The 20,403-nt window shown below is 35.9% G+C and overlaps 2 protein-coding genes across 4 annotated transcripts; both read right to left on the bottom strand.

Moving 5' to 3' along the window:
- Window positions 1–864: 864 nt before the first annotated feature.
- On the bottom strand, window positions 865–2,586 carry LOC132123294 (mediator of RNA polymerase II transcription subunit 29-like). Its single transcript, XM_059533851.1, has 4 exons — window positions 2,371–2,586; window positions 2,213–2,280; window positions 1,256–1,340; window positions 865–1,171 (listed from the first exon to the last, which is right to left on the bottom strand). Exons 1-4 carry the CDS (start codon window positions 2,545–2,547, stop codon window positions 947–949), a joined length of 555 nt encoding a protein of 184 aa, XP_059389834.1. The 5' UTR covers window positions 2,548–2,586; the 3' UTR covers window positions 865–946.
- Window positions 2,587–8,761: 6,175 nt separating this feature from the next.
- Window positions 8,762–18,107, bottom strand: LOC132122881 (uncharacterized). Of its 3 annotated transcripts, none has more exons than XM_059533374.1 (15): window positions 17,907–18,107; window positions 16,377–16,403; window positions 15,688–16,014; window positions 15,250–15,558; window positions 13,942–14,229; window positions 13,705–13,852; window positions 13,326–13,495; window positions 12,945–13,232; window positions 11,690–12,001; window positions 11,093–11,380; window positions 10,831–10,987; window positions 9,885–10,045; window positions 9,727–9,802; window positions 9,357–9,387; window positions 8,762–9,260 (listed from the first exon to the last, which is right to left on the bottom strand). In XM_059533374.1, the coding sequence occupies exons 1-15, from the start codon at window positions 18,091–18,093 to the stop codon at window positions 9,114–9,116; spliced, it is 2,916 nt and encodes a 971-aa protein (XP_059389357.1). In that variant the 5' UTR covers window positions 18,094–18,107; the 3' UTR covers window positions 8,762–9,113. The 3 variants fall into 3 exon arrangements, with proteins under 3 accessions (XP_059389357.1, XP_059389356.1, XP_059389358.1); XM_059533373.1 differs by having other exon boundaries at window positions 8,762–9,263; XM_059533375.1 differs by lacking the exon at window positions 16,377–16,403 and having other exon boundaries at window positions 8,762–9,263.
- Window positions 18,108–20,403: the final 2,296 nt, after the last annotated feature.

Consider the following 20,403-nt stretch of genomic DNA (forward strand, 5'->3'; position numbering starts at 1 on the left):
ACAGATAGATAGATAGATAGATATAATTACTTTTGCCCTTGGTGACCGTAATACTGTACTTTTTTATTTTTAGTGAGCCCTTAAGAGTCAGTGCAGGTCATTTATACATGATCTATTGAATTGCATTATCAACTCAAATCCCACATGTACACGAACAGTGCTATTCAAACAAACAAACAAAAACTCTACAATCCATGTTATCTAGTCAAAGAACCGCACTTCATCTCCCTACTCAGTTGTATTATGTTTGTATAAGGTATGTATCTGAAGGAGTAAATTTGCTGCAAATGATCTGAGCACTATTCACATGTTTACTGTAAAAGATCTTCAGAGAGAGGCATGAGTGAAGTACAGAAAAAGTATTAACCCACAAAAGTGTGTGGTTGATGCAGAAATCTAAACCACTCAAAATCATTTTCATTAATTCAGATAAAACTTAAAATATAATTGGATAAAAAAAGAAGAAACTTAAATAAAAAGTAGATATGATACCTTGTCAACTTACTGAAATAAAGTTAAAATGCTAAATACTACAACTAAAATGGACATAACATTTAATTAAAGCTAAACAGAATTTAAAAAACTAATAAAATGATAAGACTTCAAACATTAAAATAAAAGCTAATTATAAATATGAATACTATAATAGCATGGACATAATACTACATAACTCTTAATATATAAATAATACTAAAATATTACTAGCAAATGAGTAGACAGGACCCATAAGACGCTTTTTAGATCAAAACAGTTCATTATAACATGCATACACACACACACACACACACACACACACACTTCTTTTCGAGAATATATCATTTTAATTGTGTGAATACAGTTGTGAACAGAAAAAGGAGCTGAAAATACAAAAAATGATATTCTTTAATCAGCATCAAAGCTACGCAATATAAAAATAAAAAAGCAAACTCAATCCAGCTGGCAGCAACTAATTACAAGATCCTTGTCCCTTCCCAGCGATCTTCTTCGAGCACTCTAAGAGAGCATTATGAATGTCTTTAGCACATGAGATCTGTGATTTGATCATACTGAGATACTGAGAGTAAGACAGAGACTCTGTTTGCACTGTGTCCGGCTTCGTGGCTGTAGGTACGAGATTTGGAGAATGCTTTGTGCTGTCGATGCTCTGTGAGAGGCACTCGTGGGCCAGACGCTGAAGAAACAAAATATCAGTATTAATCAAAATCAAAATAGAGCTTTGAATGACATTTCCAACAGAAACACAGCGGTTTCTTACCAGGCAGAGCTCCAGTTGATCACAGAGAGCATAAAACTCCTCTAAACTTTTGTCAAACCGCTGAACTGCTGCATCATTACCCTTCCTACATTTTGAGAAGTGAAATACAGTTTTTAAATATTACTTCTTGGTTTATGCACTCAGAAATATTTCTTTTGAATATCATTTCTGCCACAGAATTAAAATAAATAATTGTGACATTTTATCTCACAACCCATCAATAACATTCAATGTCAGAATTATGGAAAGATATGAATTGTGAGGAAAAAAGTCACAATTACATTGTTAATTTTCATTCTGCGATGGAAATAAAAACAGAGTTGTGAGGGAAAACTCTGAATTCATATTCTTGATATCTTTTCCTAATTATTAACCATCAGAATTGCAAGAAAAAAAGTCAGAATTGTGAAATTAAAAAGTCACAATTTTATTATTATTTTTTTTATTCTGTGGCAAAAACAGGCTTATTTATATGTAAACTAATACAGAGTACAGAAAATACATACAGTATTACACACATACACACTGCTGGGAAGATAACTCACAGACTGTAGTCTTTGTAAACTTATTCTTTTATCACATTGATTTAAATAGTTTAATACTGTTCCAAATTGAAACAAAAATACATAGAGAATGGAAATATATCCCATTTGTTGTTATTAACAGCATGAAGCGCATTAAACATTTTAATGTGTCTGAAAGACAAAACCCTTCTAAAGACAAAGACTTGTGTGAGTAATATGTAATCGTGTAACGTTAATCAATAAAAACGTAACTGTAATCTGATTACGAGTATTTTAAAATGTAAAATAATCTAATCACAAGTACTTTTCGGAATTTGACTGAATCCAGATTACATGTAACATCAGTTACTACACAGCACTGTACATACATATATGCGTGTATGTACTGTATATTCTTGAACCTGTTATGCACATAATAACAAGGGAGTCTCACTCTGTTGTTCTTCCGTTGTCAATAGCTGCATTCTGTCCAAAATTCAGTGAAGCAATGGTCATGACGTTCTGCAAACATAACAGTGTAAATGAATGTTAGCATTGTGTTTCAGGCGAGCACTTTCAGCTCTCGTGATCAACGAAAGGTGGCAAACAAACCTGTAAACTATCTTTCAGCAGAGGAATCAGCATTTTGAATCTGTGAACGGGATCGAAATCTTGTTGTTGACTGAGCTGCTGCTGCTGTTGTTGTTGTTGTTGCTGTAAAACAGCCGCTTGCTGAGCGCCCATCTGTGCATTAGTGACCATATGCTGCTGCGACGCCATTGTTGACATGAATGAGAGAGTCGACCACTTCCGCTCCGCTGGAAGCTGCTCTCACGGATATGAACATATGAACACATCGAGCAAACGTGCTAGCTAGTCTAGCTAGTAGCTATTGAGACAGAAATGTCGTCTTCCCCCAGGTGGCGCTAGAATACTCTGAGCCGGATCGGTCATCCTCCTGACCGCACTCTGGGATGACGTTACTTCATTAATGACACTTAAATAACTGACAAATTTAAGACGGCGGTAATGTACTTCGTTTTCAAACCGAAAATAATATATTTAATTTATTATTTGCATAAAATATCCCTCAGTATTCTCTCATAATCTTTGCATACTGTCACGCGAACAACCGGTCTGCAAATATCATGCGCGTAAAGTATACACTAGTTCATACCAAGTCGGACATGAAAGGAATAACTTCATTATTTGAATATCTGAGATTAATCTATAGTTGCTAGTGTTGTAATTGGGTCGGGAACCAGACAGTTGTTTATTTTTCACAACACGTGTCTCAAAATCTGGGGCTCGTTCTTCGTACGTTGCTTATTACATCCGAGATCAAATGACACATCCAAGATGATTTCATCGTGCTAATCATAATCCGGCTAATTGAGTTCTTCGAACACACCTGTTGTTTATGATTAGTATCGCTGGATTGAGTTATCTGAGATAACTGCGCGTTCACGCGCTGGCTTAAAAGGGGATATGTATCGATAGTAGAAACATTGATCAGCAACGCTGCTATTGGCTGCTCAGCGTGGCCAAAGAGAACGCACAGTTTTTCTCCTCAGCAGAGCAAGATAGTCGAAGTTTATTCGGAATTTTAATGTTTAATCAAAACGCCAGGGAACACCTCAAAGTCTGCAAAAGCCAGGAGAGAGGGCTGGCAAAAAGTAGCAGACAATTTAAATCCGTTAGAAGTGGCCATGTTATATGTTTTTTATCACTTATTAGCCTATATTTTTGTATTTTAATAATTGCATAATTATTTTGTTCATTGTAATGTCAGAGTCACCACACTAGAACATGGGAACAAATAAAAGTGAAGTACAAAATATTCTACATGGTATTTTTTTGTTATAGTCTCTTCTCTTCTATAAAAGGCACTGTTAAATAAATGGTTGTCTGTTTATAATAGCAACCAAGAAAAAGGCTGAAAAAATAGAAAAGATCTTAGTAGCCTAAACTGTAAAATATTTTGCTGCATTAAATTAAGGCTGTATAGTCATTTCAACTGTTAAATCTTGAGTAATGATGAATTGCTTTGACTTGTGAAAGTGAAAACTGATAAACTTATGTTAATGTAAAACTATTTATTGAAGAAGAGTTCAAAAAGAGTTATTGATCACATTTTTCCCAAGTGTAGTTCATTGTAATGACATTGTGTTTTCCTCTTTTGTGCACTTTTACATAATACACCAACACTTGTTAACTTAAGTGGACATTTTCTAACTTTCCAAAGGAAAGAAAGTATAAGACTTTGTAATGTCTATTTGTTTCCATTGCACTGGACAGTGAATAAACCCTCTCAGATAACTGTCATATGGAGGAACTAGCCTACCTGCAAGTGCATAATAACTTTACTTAATTTATACTTGTATGCTTTATGGCTGCAGTATAAGTTGCAGGATTCCACATCTACAGAAAGGCCTACAGAATAGTCTGCACAGACAGAGGAGACATAGGCCTACAGGTGGGCAGTGTATAGCCAACTTTTCCTTTTTATTTGTTGCATGAGGCATGTGTCTAATATCTCTTGTTGCAGGCACTTGACCACTGGCTTTTCTTTACAAAGAACAATTGAAATAAAACTCAAGGAACTAAGCATATTTGTCTTTTATTAAACATTTAATGAAAAGTGTTTTTTTTTGCAATGTTGTGTAATATGGCACATGCAACAATGTCACAGGCCCTGTCAGGTGTGCAACCCTCAGACTTTTCAGACACTGAAATCTTCCCTTTAGATAGCCAAAGTTAATCTCATTGTGTGCCCTTGTCCTGGAGCTGCAACTGGTTTGGGTCAGGGAATGGGGTCATAAAACCCCTGTCTGCAGGCAGGAACATGTCATAATCACCTATGAAATAATGCAGTTCTGTTAGGATCAGCATAAGTGTAATATAGCTCGATATTTAATTGTGGAACTTTCCTTACCACTTTTCAAATAATGTGCATAAATGTGAATCTCTGCAAATTCTTAAGTCATGCACAGATCTTGGCCATTTGCTTTCACATTTGTGATATGGAAGATTTGTCAACTGCCTTTTTTTATTTGATATAATATTATTAATCTGGAATATTAAGAATCACAATAGTAATTGGGCTGCACATTTACATTGTGAACCCCCTTTCTGTTCACATAATCCCCTTCATTGAGGCCTTGATGGCAGTCTATGGTCTAGCATAAGCCTGAGTGACATATACTGTAATCAGCATGGCCATGGCTTAAAAAACTGCTTTACAACTTTGGGTCTAAAGTGGCTTGGAAATGTCACCAAAAAAAACTAAAACTGTTTTTTAAACCTAAAAGCACCAGGCAAACTCCGAATGGCACGACAGACAGCACTTTCCATCAAGTTCTCCGCATCTCCAATAGTAGCCTAGGCTATAAAGGAAAGAGCCACTCGCAAATAATCTTAGGGTACAGTTTGTTCTGTAGTTAAAGGCCGACTCCGACAAGTCGAAAATAAATGTGCCTTTCCAACAGATTAATAATGTAAACGACAATCTCAATAGTCACGAAAAAAAAAAATTATATATATATATATATATATATATATATATATATATATATATATATATATATATCAGAAAGTGCACTATCGCGCTGGACTTCCCGTATCATCTCCGTTTATGAGCCGCAGTCTAATCCTGTTTACATGAAATAAGCCTGCTCGCGAGCAGGTTTAAGATTGCGCACCTGTTGCTATGACAGCAAGTCCGGGATGAGCTTCGAAGAACCAAACAATCCAAGATCATGCCAAATCGTCAACAATCAAATCCAGCTAACTGAGTTAGCGACGTACGAAGAACGAGCCCCTGATTAACAGCAGATTTAAATAAGAGTGGTTTTATAAACCAGATGGCGTCACCGTGGTTGAAATAAAATCAAATGGCGCCATCTAGAGGAACATTTGTGGCACTGTCAACTATTGTTTTAACAATAAATAAATACATAATTTTGTTAATTATTTGAATCTAACCACATCAACACAATACAATACAATGATGTTTTGAAAAATGTACAAATCAACATTGCTCAAAAGCCTGATTTATCATATTTGATATTCATATTTAACATGATAAAAAAAAACATGCATAATCAACTACACCTAAGTTACTTCAGTCCATTAAGTGTTCATCTTAAAATATTATTAACTTATATTATCAACAGTACTAACAATAACATAAAAGTTATTTTTACATGTACTTTATAAAAATCAGCAAAGACAAATAAAGATAAGAAAAAAAGATGTGTGAATCATAACCTTTAGTTTACTTGCAAAAAAATAAATAAAATAAACTACTTTTAGATGGCAGATAAATCAGGTTTTTCAGCAAAGTTTTGATTTTAGAGGCCTTTTAGTGGAAATGTTCATATCATATTTGATCAATACAGAATAAAAACTAGTTTGCACAAACTTGTAATTGAAAAAATTTAATACCAGTAATAGTTATGGTTACACAATATATGTATAAAGCTAAAACATGTAGAGTTAATTGTACCCAGAATCTTACCTGAGAGATGGAGAAATATAGTGTCGAGAAATGTCACCAAGGCATCTCTCTTTAAGTACACTTTTAAAAAGTGCACTTGTAATGCCAAATTAACGGGTTTAGCTCATTATCATCACGTTTAAATATATTTTATTTGAATTCAAAAAAGTATTATTTCCATGGGTTGATAAACATAGGCTACCAGAGCGAATATAATTGTAGCTTAGCTACTTATTGATTGTCATTTTAACTCCAGTGTGTTATTGAATAGAAATCAATCATTAGAAATTACACGAAAGCATATTTTAGTTTAACATAAATGCTGGTCGTTACATTCTTCAGTACACTTTACCTTATAGGGGCTATTTTAAAGACAACGAGAATAATTATGAAATTACATAATATATTAATAGCCAGTGGGAATTTAAACTTTTAATTTTGAACAAAATAATAGACCTTATTATTATGTATCATGGTTTATCAAAATAAACTGTTCAAAAGAACCGATTCGCAAAAACGAGTCTTACTTTCCATCACTTACAACCAAAGACTGTAGGCATCTAGTGTTAAGCCATCTACTCGCATATGACTTTTACAAATAAAAAGTGTCTTAGAAAATTTAAATCAATATATTGTTTTCTGTGAGTGAGTAAACAAGATGATTTTCACATCATTTAGAAAGAAAAATTCTAGGCTACAAGCTCCAGTTCTCAAAAGTCCCGGGAACCAATTTTCTTTATGTGTTTTTTTTGCCTTATTCAAGTGTTTTAACATTTTTTGTTTTTCACCAACCACGCATAACATTTTTTTCTCAAAAACACAATAATGTGCATACATGCTGCTCACATATTATTATAGCCCAGTTTGTGCTGATTACAGTGAGATTAGACTTTAGCTATTTAGATGTTTATAAGCAACTGAAAAAAGCACAAATGTCAGGGCATGACAAAACTTCTCCAGGCCCCAAAAATACCCTTAGACTCCAGAGGGAGTCATAGTCATCATACATGGAATATTCTTCTACGTACGGACTACAAAAATACTACATTATAAGGTTGTATTTTGCTTTTTGGAAAGCACTGAAAGTCAATGCATTTCTGATTCCTTTTTATTTAGGCCAGCTTCTTTAGTTGTCCCAGACCTCAGCTGTGGTCTAAAATTGTGTAAAAAATAAAGTACACTCTTTTGATTTGACTCCGGTTTGTGATCTTGCCACTGCATGTGACATAGCAAAAGTAGAGTAACTGTGTTAATAATCGTTTTAATTGTAATGCAGCCGAAAGACAAAAGACGGCTCTGTTTATTACTTATTCACAGGTGCCACTTCATGACTCTACAGTAGATATTGCTGTTTTCTGTCTTTCTCTGATGGGGACAAATCTGGGAGAATTTGCAGACTAGATCTGTGCTGTTCTGCAAGTATGCTGATCAATAATGGAATATATTAACAACAACACATAAATTGTCCTCAGATTTTCAAATAAAATAATGGAGATAACAATAGACCGTCATTTAGTAATCAAAATGTAGTATAATGAACAAGAGCTGTTCAGAAGCTATTTATTTTGTTATTTTTTCAGGACACAGAAAACAGCCATTTCTACTCTTTAGAATTCATAAAGACACGGAAAGCACCTGTGTGAAGAAAGTCGGTTTCCAACTTAAATCTTGTCTTTACAAGAAACTTTAAATATTAACATAACGTAAATATTTAGCTTCTTTATGTATGGACTGTGTATGAAAGGTTTATCAGCAGTAATTCAGTTTCAAGGGTCAGATCTCCCCATAGTGTTGCATGTTTTGTAAATCAGTGTAAAAGGAAACTACATTTTATTGAAAAAAAAAAAAACATTTGATATTCAAGGAATTTTGTCATATATTGTCTTATGATTGGATAATAGTTTTTACCTGACAAAACAAACAGATTCGAAAAGTATGTCAAGTATTTTATTGTATTTTTACAAGAATCAGAGTCACATTATTTCCCCCGGAGATGCCTAAACATCTTAGCGCAACACAAAGCTGAAACAAAGACTGAAGGTTGTGAATCTTATAACTAAAATATCAGACTGGACACATCAGGCCCAGATGTGGATTCCCTCACTATATACTGGACGATCACCAGAGGACGCTACAGCGTTACAGATTCAGTCAGTTTGTGTGCTACAAGCTCAGTTAGAATGAAAACAAGATAGAAAACTCCAGTCAGACTCTTAAAGTATATCTCTGTGTGAATAAGAACATATCAGAACATCTGTGTAAATCAGAACAGTCTTAAAAAGTAGTAGAATGTTTAAAAATGTGCTTAGAATATTTCTAAAACAATGCTACTTGAAAATCATAATGCTGAAAGTAATACCAAGGTACTTCATTTTCCTTACAGATGGTTCTTATAATTGAGGAAGAAGAACAGCTATATCAAAAACACCAACTGCAATGTGTATATACTGTACAGTGGGGTCCAAAACCCCTGAGACCACTAGTCAAATATTCTTATTAAAGGAGTAGTTCATCCAAAAATAAACATTTGCATAAAATGTACTCACCCACAGGCCATAATATATGCAGATGAGTTGTTTCTTCATCTGAACAGATTTGGAGAAGTTTTGGTGAAACCTGAAACATGCAGTGATGTACTGGAGTGGTGTGGATTATTGTGATTTCTCTAGATCTGTTCAGATGAAACAATTAGTCTAAAAGCATGGATGGCCTGATATTGAGTAAACTTTCAGCAAAATCTGACTGAAAATGAATACACTTCTTAAACATGGCCCCCTTTTAATGCACGCAAGCTGTGATGAGCTCCACAAGTATGTGCAAAAACTTATACATAACGTCATAAAATTCAACAAGTGGGTCACACGGTGCTTTTAGCATCAAAAACAATGGAATAGTGCACAAGCTCAGCATAGTGCGGCCCAGCCGTGCCTGGAATCACCGTCTTGTCTGGGCAGTGAGGGTCCTGCATTAGAGCTGCTAGAGACTCACGCTCTCTCCTGTCTTTCTTCTTTAAAAAAAAATCAAAAATAATAATCAAATCAGTTTTTGATATCTATTGGACAAGCTATAGTTGCAATTATATAACACTCTGTCTTTGTACCTTTTGTGATGACTGACTTCTCCCACTTTTGCTAGAAAGAAATAAGATTAGGAAATTTATTTCAAGGGGGATTTTATTTTTCTAAAACAAAAAGCCACAGAAACTTTTGCAATTCAAATTGACATGTCTACCACTAAGACATGAGCAGTCTGTTTATGTCGCATGAATAGCAGAGATGTGGTATAGATGTGGTCTTGTTCTGCCAGCCTGTGCAAGCCACCATGTATCCTGTTTATGAACACTGTGCATGCCATTGGTCTAGGTAAGATACCTTGCTTCCTGTTTGCCTTCACTGTTCTCACCTGTATGGTATAATATCCAAAAAGAAAACTGAATTTTATTTATTTTGTTAGAAAGCGAGTCTACTCACCAGAGGACAGCCAGAATGATAATCAGGATGAGGGTGATTGCAGCGGCTGATGTGGAACAAATAGTGATGAATATCACTGTGGGAAACACACATTCATTACCCCGATTCACCATAAGTCCATCTGCTGATAATCTAGGCCTGATATGTGTAAAACTCACTGTGTTGAGTCTCTTCACTAGTTACATCCACCCGAATGAAAACTTTAGCAGTGTGGTGGTGGTACGAGACATGGCATATGTACAGTCCTGCATCCAGTTCAGACACTGGTTCTGTAAAAACCAGTGCCATGCCCGCGGTGTCAGCTGCTGACCCGTCCTCCCTGGGATGAGAAAAATTCAGAGACGTCTCAAATAACAACTTGGAAAAAAAGTCTATTTTTCTCTAGAAACTGAAAGATGGAAGGTTTAGAACAGTTTTGGTCAAGATGTCTGAAATTAGCACAAACAAAACTGAAAAGTTAAAGGGATAGATCACACAAAACGACACTTTTATCCAATACAACTTACAGTGCATTCAGGATCTACATTTTTTTTTACCAGTATGTGTGTTCCCTTGGAACCAAACCCACAACCTTTTGCATTGCGAACACAATGCTCTAACACTGAGCCACAGGAGAACACACAGCATTTTTTATTTTCTTTTTCTTTTATATATTTGCTTACTAAGTCTTAGTAATTTTATTGCATTTTTGTCATTTTTATTAGTTTTTTCTAATATGTCTATATATTTTTTATTTATTTTTATTAATTAGGTTAAAGTAATTTAGCTTTAGGTATTTTAGTACTTAAGGTTAAACTATACATTTTTTTTAAGTTGAATAATTCTACTGGTAAGAGCAGTATAGGGCACCATATTTATTGTCAAGCATAAAGAATCCTTTAGGAAAACATTAATGTGAAAGCATTAACTAGCCCTTGTCTTCTCTATGTTACTCTGGATACTCAGACTCTGGATGTCTGAAATGAAAGAAAAATCAGTGTGCATCATTTAGGTTTTGAGAACTGTGCAATAGGCCATGATACGTTTACGAAGTGTTTTTCTGTGCGCCAACTTTGAATTCTTGAGTATTTTGTGCCTTATTTAAGCATGCTCTACTCAACATACCTGTAACATATTGTCTTGTATGATGGAGCATTGCCATGGGCTCTGAGAAGTATCTTCTGATTCGAGAGGTTTTCTTGCAGTGCTAAACGATGCTCATTCTGGCCATGACTTCTACGATCAAGTGTGGTTTCGTTTAAAACCTCAATACATGAAATAGCTGAGTGAACGATAAAGCAGATTGCATTCAGCAAATAAAATACATTTAATGAATGAATAGCCAGAAATTGTGCCAGTCAATATTTTGGGGTTATGGAATGCTTACAATATTTTGGAACTCGTATTTTCCGCCTCTCATCTCTGCCGAGCTTGTTCTGGATCAGACATATCAAATCTTTCCCCTCATACTGACTGAGTTGAAATTCATGAGTTGAATTGACTTCTACTTTAATTCCGTTATATTTGACCTCGGTAGTCGCTTGAGTTACAGCGTCTTCATCAGGAAGGACCCAGGAGATGTTGGGTTTCACCCCATCACCGCTGTACTCACACACTGCATGCCAAATCTCAGTGTATCTCTCTTCACCCAGAAATGCGCGGCTTGCAGATGGCCCTGACAGCAAAGACGTTTTCATTACTTCATTAATGTGTCGATTTTGTAAAAGCAACTGTAAAGCTGTTCTTTTCATTGTAGTGGTCATTTTAGGGTTTTACGTATTCATCAACTGCTGTCAATTACACTTGATTATTTCTTTAAATTCAAGCTATAAGAAGCATAGCAGTTTCACTGTGATAATTAGGTCATGTTTAAAAAGTATGAATGTACTGATTTTTAGCTTTCTTATGCAATCACATTAATACTTTTCTAAGTCTGGCTCAAGTGTCAAACTACTTTTGGGGTTACTGTAATAGTAAAACTTACTTAAGGATGGGAGGACAATGCTCTTGTTCTCTGGTTTCTCTAACCCTTGAAGCTCAACCACACAGGTCACGGTGCATCCGGCATGTGAGTGAATAGGAATACGCACCCTGCTATGAGCAACATTCATATGATTCTCCTGAAACACAGGTTGAGTCATTACATATTCACTAGAGCTCATATCAATGCCATGGCACTCGACAGTCCAGGTGATGTTTGTTGCCGGGGTCTGGCTCTCCACTGAACACACCAGCCATGCATATGTAATGCCATTGTCCCATTCGACACCAGACTGCAGGGTTATATTCGGTGGTGCTACAACCAGAAAACAAACTACATGTCAGAATGTTTGATAGACAGCTCTGTTTTAAAACCTAGTAAGCTGCCTATGTCAACAGCATGCATCCATCTATCCATCTATCCATCCATTGTTCTATACAATCCATACCTCCATCCATCTATCATTCTATCTAACCATCCATGCACCCACCTATCCATTCATCCACCTATCTATTCATCCACTTATCAATCCATCCATCCATCTACTGTTCATCCACCAATCCATACATCCACCTATCTATTCATCCACTTATCAAACCATCCATCCATCCATCTACTGTTCATCCACCTATCTATTCATCCACTTATCAAACCATCCATCCATCCATCTACTGTTCATCCACCTATCCATACATCCACATATCTATTCATCCACTTATCAAACCATCCATCCATCCATCCATCTACTGTTCATCCACCTATCTATTCATCCACTTATCAAACCATCCATCCATTCATCCATCCATCCATCCATCCATCTACTGTTCATCCACCTATCTATTCATCCACTTATCAAACCATCCATTCATCCATCCATGCATCCATCCATTTACTGTTCATCCTCCTATCTATTCATTCATTCATCCATCCATTGTTCTTTTGATCGTTCAATCAATCAATCAATCAATCAATCAATCAATCAATCAATCAATCAATCAATCAATCAATCAATCAATCAATCAATCAATCAATCAATCAATCAATCAATCATTCTATTATCATCATTATACAATCCATCCATCCATTCCACCTATCACTCCATCTACTATTCCATCCATCCATCCATCCATCATTCTATTATCATCATTATACTATTCATCCATCCATCCTTCCATCCATCAATCCATTTGTCAACCTATCAATTCATCTATTATTCTATCCATCCATCCGTCCATCCATCCATCCAACAATGTCTTACCACACACAGGAAGAGCAATCTGCCGCCTTTCTTTTTCCATGAAGTCAGTATGGTCGACTACACACTCAACTACATATTTGCGGGTCATGCAGGTAAGCACAGTCAACACACTTCTGACAGAGAAAGATCCATTAAGGTGTGTGTCTTCAGACTGAATTGTACTTTTAATCTCTTGTGGAAGAATCCAGGACACATTTGCAGAAGGAACAGCATTGGATGCCAAACACTCAATGTAAACAGAGCCTGAATTTTCTACTAAATTCACACTGATATTTGGGGGAAATGTCACTAAAAGTAAAAACAAATCATGTTTACAGTCAGTTTACAATCTTTAGTTGCAGAGTCTAGAATATCAACACAGAGTGATGGCAAATATAGTACCTGGCAGTAGGACTTTTGGATTCACTTTGATTGTGAAGTGCAGAGAAACCTGATGTCTACGGTAGGAGACCTGACAGAGATATTGTCCGGCAAGGTGCAGCTCTATGGGTCCTCTGATAAAGAGATCACTGCCAACCACATCCACATCTTCAGGCAGTGGTTGGCCATCCCTTGACCAAGTGATAAAAAAGTGCAAAGCAAGCATTACACAATTTGTCTCAATGCTTTTATTCTGTGGAGAAAACACTACAATCCAATACTTACATTTTTACATTGTGTATGAAATTGACTATATCATTTTGTTGCATTAGTGCTAGTTTTTTATTTAAATTTTATGCACGTATTCAAGGCCTTCAGTGATAATATTACTTCATCTTACCTGGAACATTTCATTTTAAAACTTGGTACGTTTCCTACAACTTCCATCCTGATTGTAATATCCGTGTCCCCCTCCACAAGCACCAGTGAAGTCTGATTCTCAATGTTAATGCCATAATCAAGGTCCTTCAGCTGAAGTGAGGAAAGATCTTGATGGGAAAAAGTTTTACAAATTAAAAAGTGCTTCAAATATTCTACACATGTGCATCTATTCAGTTTAAATAGTGCTTGTACTCACAGTAAATTGGCAAAGTGATTGTCCTTGAGTTTATGAATGGGAGAAATGTGTAGTTAAAGACACAAATGATATTTTCTCCTTCATAAGGATCTGAAGGGAACCAATATGAACTGATAACTGAATCTGGCTTGGAGACATTTCTCTCTAAAGGTGGCATGTTTTTGAATTCAGGCAGTATCCATGTGATATTTGGATGTGGCCTCCCTCCTGTTGCTGTACATATGACCTCTTGAAAGTCTTCTCCTCCTTCTTGGACCAGGACGGTCTCCATGCTTATAACAGGAGAAACTGTTAAAAAGAAGAAAAGTGCCAATAAGAACAGAGGAAGTTCATGAAAAAGAGACAGGTCTTTTCTTTGTATCTCTGAGTTTAATCTTAAGGTTAAACAAGCATACATTTGAGTTTAGAGGAGTTTGAACAGCTGCTCAGTCTGTTTACCAAGCTGTTGGAGACACTAACTCTAGCTCCAAGCAAGGTACTTTCTCAGTGAATGAAATACACTTGGTTTAGATGTCATGATTCAAGAAATGATAAAAGATTAAGTCACCAAACATTTGCTCCACTTGCAGTATTTGAGTGCAAAAACCTGTTCGCTAACCACATGCAATATAGTTTAGCATTTAGCGCAGGAGTATTTCAATTAAGCTGATGTCGTTCATTTCAGCCTCAACACTACTACTATAGGCAATCACTTTACGGATTGTCTTCTAAACCAAAATTACAAGTCAAAAGTCTTTCTTGCTCTATTACCGCTAAGATAAAGCAGAAGGTAAACAGAATTTTATCTGATCAGGTTTGCAAGTTTAAGAAACTGCAATGTGCAAATTATTACTACATTTTTGGGCTGGTATTGTTAATCGATTTGCATAATTGGTCTTGTGAATCAGGCCTGAAAACAAGCAAATAAACTGTTTGCTGTGAGAACAATTCTTGCTGAGTTCACCAGCATTCATAAGTTTGATTAGCAGGCATTTTTTAATAGAGTATGTTCTTTAATAAATGGTAATAAATACAGAACTACTGATGTTTACTCTCCACAGTTTTGCAGTTTTCGAATTCTACAAGGATGTTCTTTGTGGTCAGACATCTGCTGCAAATGTGATAGTACCACAGGAAACACATGTGGCCTTAGTGCAAAGAGCAGACAATAGGAGAATGAAACTTGTTTTCTCAGTTCTGTGTTTTAGGTTTTATTCTGAACAAATTAGCCAGTGAAAAAGTACACAAACGTAACTTATGTTGTCTTGCACACTCTGGCTTTTCCTAATAAAACGATCTCTTTTTATTACCTATCAAAATTGAACTTACCAAATGTGTCTACCTCTACGTTGGCTCTTTTAGGTTCAGTAAAAGCTGGATGCTCAACCACACAAGTAACAGTGCTCTCATTATTCATAATTAGGGGGAAGCGAAGTACACTGATTGAACTGGTTGTGCCATTGGTATGAACTGGATTAATCATGTTCACGGAGAAGATGTCGTCTCTTGGAAGGGCACCAGAGATCTCCCATCTAATCACAGCCTCAGGCTTGGCACCGGAGGCAGAGCAAGTGACAGCATGGTAGATGGTCCCATTCACAACTTCCTCTTTCAAAGTTATGTCAACATCAGGCCGAGCTTAGAGACAAAACAGAGGTTCGATGATTTTTTTCCCTCAATGATTTTCAATAATTTACACATTCGTCATGTCATTTCAAACTCATATCGCTTGCTTTTTTTTTGTAAAATACGTTTTTGCATACTCACCAATAACACTGAGATACGTGGTGTCCTTTGTTTCATCCTCTTCAGAGTCAAAGACACATGTGTATTCTCCCTCTTGATCAAAACTAGTCACATTCACCTTTACAGTAAGGTTTGTAATTGATGCCGGGATGTAAAAGTTTTCTCTGTTGAAAAAATTGGTACTAGATTTGTAGCCTGCCATTTTCCTTGCCTTCTTTGTAGAATCGAAACGGTTCCAGGAGGAGTACAAGATGTTACTTTGTCCAGTGTACAAACACCGCAGGTAGACCTCCTCCCCCAAAATCCCTGTCACTCTTTGGTCAAGAACCAAGTCTCTGGTCTCCAAATCTTTATAAAAGTAAAACAGAGGAAGGAATATTACTCAAAGGTTTAATGGCATAGTCCATTACAGTAATCGTTAAGGCAAGAACTCATTTTATTTGTTGTTTACACCCATTGTGTAACCCCTATAAAGCGTAGTCGGGGGAAATGTCAGCACTTGGCACTCTTAACAAACTTATATTTCTTCATTTGAGATAGGGCTGCCAACAAAAGGATTTCTTGACATGTCCATTGAACACCCCCTAACATTTTGTGAAATTAATCCTGAAGGGCGTATATTATGCAACAGAGTAAATTAAGAAACCTCTTTCTTAAAAGAAAAGAAAAAAGAAAAAGTCAGTCAAAAAAGTCTGTCATTATTTACTTACTCTCTTGTGGTTCCAAACCCAAAAGACCTAAGATAAAAAAAGGGATTTTGAAAAATGACCTGGCCATTCTTTTCCATATAATTAAAGTTAATGGAGACTGGGGCTGTCAAACTTAAAAAGAATTGCATGCCATATTGCAAGGCTTCTGAAGTTATGTGATAAGTTTGTGTGAAGAACAGGCCCGAATTTAAGTCATGTTTACTACTTTTATGGTGCTTCTGCCTCCTTTTTGCATCCTGTCCCTATCATTGTGATGGAAAAGAGGGGCCAGCACATTATTCAAAATATCTCCATTTGTATTACAAGGAAGAAAGAAAGTCATGTATCATTTGAAATTACACGAGGGTAAGTAAATGACGGAAATGTAATTCTGGGTGAACTATAAAGACCAATGACATTTTCTCGCTGTTTACAAAAGCTAAAATTACCTCAAAATGCATTAGGCAATATTTCCTACAGTGTAAATAAAAACGCATAAGGCCCTGATTACAAAAGTGACATCACACGCCGCATGCATAGAGTCTAGAATGGAAATTGAGATGCTTTGCACAAAAGGAAGCAGATGTTTTTGGTTTTTCAGTCATGTGACTAGACTTTCCAACACAGGTCTTTTGCACAAATGCTGCGTGCTGGTGAAAACCGCACACATACCACTGTACGTCATTTAACTGATTACGTGCGAACACAATTCTGTGTTCAAAATCACAGCCTTTGCATGCATCATTACTACCCTGATTTGATGATGTTCCGAATCTGATGGCTTGAGCAAGAAAAATAATAAATAAATAAATAAAGCCAGCAGAACACACAATTGCAAGAAGCATTTTTTTGCAATCTGAAAAAAGCATCTTGCATTCTGCATTGCTACTGTATGTTAACTGAACAATTTAAACCACATTTTTCTTTTTCTTAAGAATTTAATCTGATTTAATCTTTTCTAGGGATATCATTTCATCAGTACTAAATACAAGACATAACTGATTGTTTCCATGCCCCAGCATTTATTAGTTTCAGAATGAAAGGATAAGTGGTTCAATGTTTTTCTCAAATAAGGATGTCTGGCAAAGGACAGTGGAAATGCCTAAAGCAGAATTTGTGAAAGAATCTTCATTCATTGCACGCAGCTCTTCTCACTGAGCAACAGATGTTATCATGCTTATCATCACATACTCAAAACACTCAAAAAAGCTCAAAATAACAATAGCAACAATTCAAACAACAGGCTACTCAAAAGAAACAGTAACAATATTAATTATGCACAATTGCAAAGCCTGCCAGAAATTCTCATTCCCTCCCTTTTCTCAGGAAACGTCTTCTCAGTGTGAGCAAAGTGACAGACTCAGATGAAATGCACAGGTTGTGTGTTCAAGTATTTAACCATATTCTATTAATTCACATTATATCCAAATCGGTCTGTTCTTATATATAGGCAATCAGAAAATATGCAAGCTATTCAAAAAGGCCAGAAAATACAGCATCATCTGATCAAATTAAGCAAAAATGATGAAATCTGAGATAATATGAACCTACCTTGCATGTCCCCTCTGTGAGCAAGATTTAGAATAATTGCTGAAATAAAAAATATTGGCAGGCCCATGTTGAAGTCATTAAAGAAGGCAACTGGAGCAAAAAACACTGCAATGTATGTTCCAGGGTGTGTGTGTGTGTGTGTCTGTGTGTGGTTGAATCTGTTAGTCTGCGGGACAGAAGAGGTCATAGTCAGCTGCTAGAGAAGTGTGTGAATGTGTGTGTGCTCCTCACCCCAAACCTCAAAAATAGTCAGGCTTTGAATAACCCCAAAACTGCTTGTCTACACTACATTTTTAGATCATTACTTCAAAAATAACTCTCATGCCTATTTATTATGGTCATAGATATGATATAGTATCTTTGCCCTGGCTGTTTTGATGTGACAACCTGTTACGTTTTATGATAATGAGATGATGAGTTGTTTGTATAAAAAACCCCCCCCAAAAAATAAATAAACCATAAAACCACACATTTAGAATGATATGACAAACTTCTACATTTAAATGTTGATGACATTTTACTGCCAACCATTTAGACCAGATTGGTTCTATTAAAATACTTGTATTTTAAATATTAATCAGCAAAATTATTAAATGCTGATTAATTTTGCTGATTAAATAGAACAATTTGTGTTCACAGAAAAAAAGTCATTCTCATTGTGTAGACGCAGTCTAAACAGCGTTTCAGCCCCTGTCACTAAGAGTATAACCTCTATTCACTTACAACTGTCAAATTAGTCAGTTATCATTCTTAGTCATACATCCTCTTTCAGTCCTGTTGAGAAGTGAGTTGTAGAGAATGGTTGTCACTGCTTAGGAAACTACACCAAAACTGTTGACTCATCTGTTGAAGGGGTACTGAGGTTTCAACAACATTTTTTACTCATTCACTAACAGTGAAAAGGTAGTTTCAGTCCACGGCAGACACTTCGATTGAGGTTTTTCAGTTTCCTACTGCAAATAGTAGGTGGCAGGAGCGTTTGCCGTCTGTTCTGTTGAGATGTACGAGTAACTGTGACTTGCTAAGAGTATTACTGTGCACAAAAACATGATGGCCACAGAAAAACTGACATGTTCAGTCGTAGACACACAGACACAAATCATCACACATTTACACCACAAAATGACAGTTATCAAGGTAAACAGGAAGACTTTGAGCCAAACACCAGCCTCAGTGCTGGGTTCCTGTTAGTCAATGTAAAAATCTCCTTTAAAGGCAATCGCTGGAGCTTGTGCAAAACAGACCAACTGTATTAATCAGATTTTCATTTTCTGATGTTTTCATATCATTTTCAAAATCAGTGTTCGGAAATTCATTAGATTGGCCTCTAATGATGCCGTATCATTGTCACACCTTGTAGTTGGGAAGGACTGTAATACAATTGCAATACTGTAGCTATCACTTTTCAGAATCAAAGAGAATTGCATTTACAAGAATTGCTTTCGGGGATATATTGTTTATCGATACAGAGTCTGCAGATGCTGCCTATGCTGTGATTCACTCGGATGAACTGCAAATGAACAGCTCACAAATATAAAATAAAAACTTTAGCACATAACAAAAGAGTGTAATAATGCTACAATAGAAACCTGTAAGTTAGCTCACCATATACAGTAAAAAAATGATATTTAGCAAGACAATGCATGTAATTTTACCGTAAAAAAACTAATGTTTTTTAAGTAAAAATTATGAATAATGGAAGCTTGTTTCAGCCGTGGAATAAAAAAAAAAGTTACTTGTGACTTTTTATGTCACAATTTGGACTTTTTTCCTCAGAATTCTCAGAATTATGTCAGGTTATAAACTTAATGTTTATGTCTCGCAAGTTAGATTTTTTTTCCCTCTGATTTCTTTAAGTTTACATCTCACAATCCTGTTTTTGTTTCTGCCACAGAATTAAAAATAGCACATTTTTTATTTCACATTTTTTACCTTTTTTCTCTTACTAACTGCAAATTGCTATCTATTATATATGCTTGTTATTAGCCATTGTTCGCGAAACTTTAGTTCACAATGTGGCCTTCTAGTTTATCACCTGTATTAGTCTGATAATGGTAGTGGAAACGTTAAACTTGTACTTAGAATTTCAAAGGATGCTTACATCGAAACATCTAATACTGATGACATTGATAACAGATGGCAGATGATTTGATGTCCATGCCACGTTTCTGAGAGGAAGCCAAACTTTCTCCCACCAGTCCTGACGAGCCGTGCACCACTCACTGTCACTGCGAAAAACTGTCACAACAGAAAATCCACACGCAACCTGTGAATGAGAGCGTAATCTGCTGAGTGTGGAGGCACAACATTGGAGGGAATAATCAATACATTTCTTGAAGTCGAATTTTACATAAATGCTCACTTCAGTGTGCTATATGTAATGCCCTGGTCAGCACTCCACCTGACTGGCCAACCAGGTATCATGTATTTTTATGGCGCCATTAAAACTTTATGTTTTTTATTGTTTTCAGCAATAGATCTAATCATTTACAAAATG

Source organism: Carassius carassius, chromosome 41, assembly GCF_963082965.1.
Source record: "Carassius carassius chromosome 41, fCarCar2.1, whole genome shotgun sequence".
NCBI classification, from domain to species: Eukaryota; Metazoa; Chordata; class Actinopteri; order Cypriniformes; family Cyprinidae; genus Carassius; species Carassius carassius.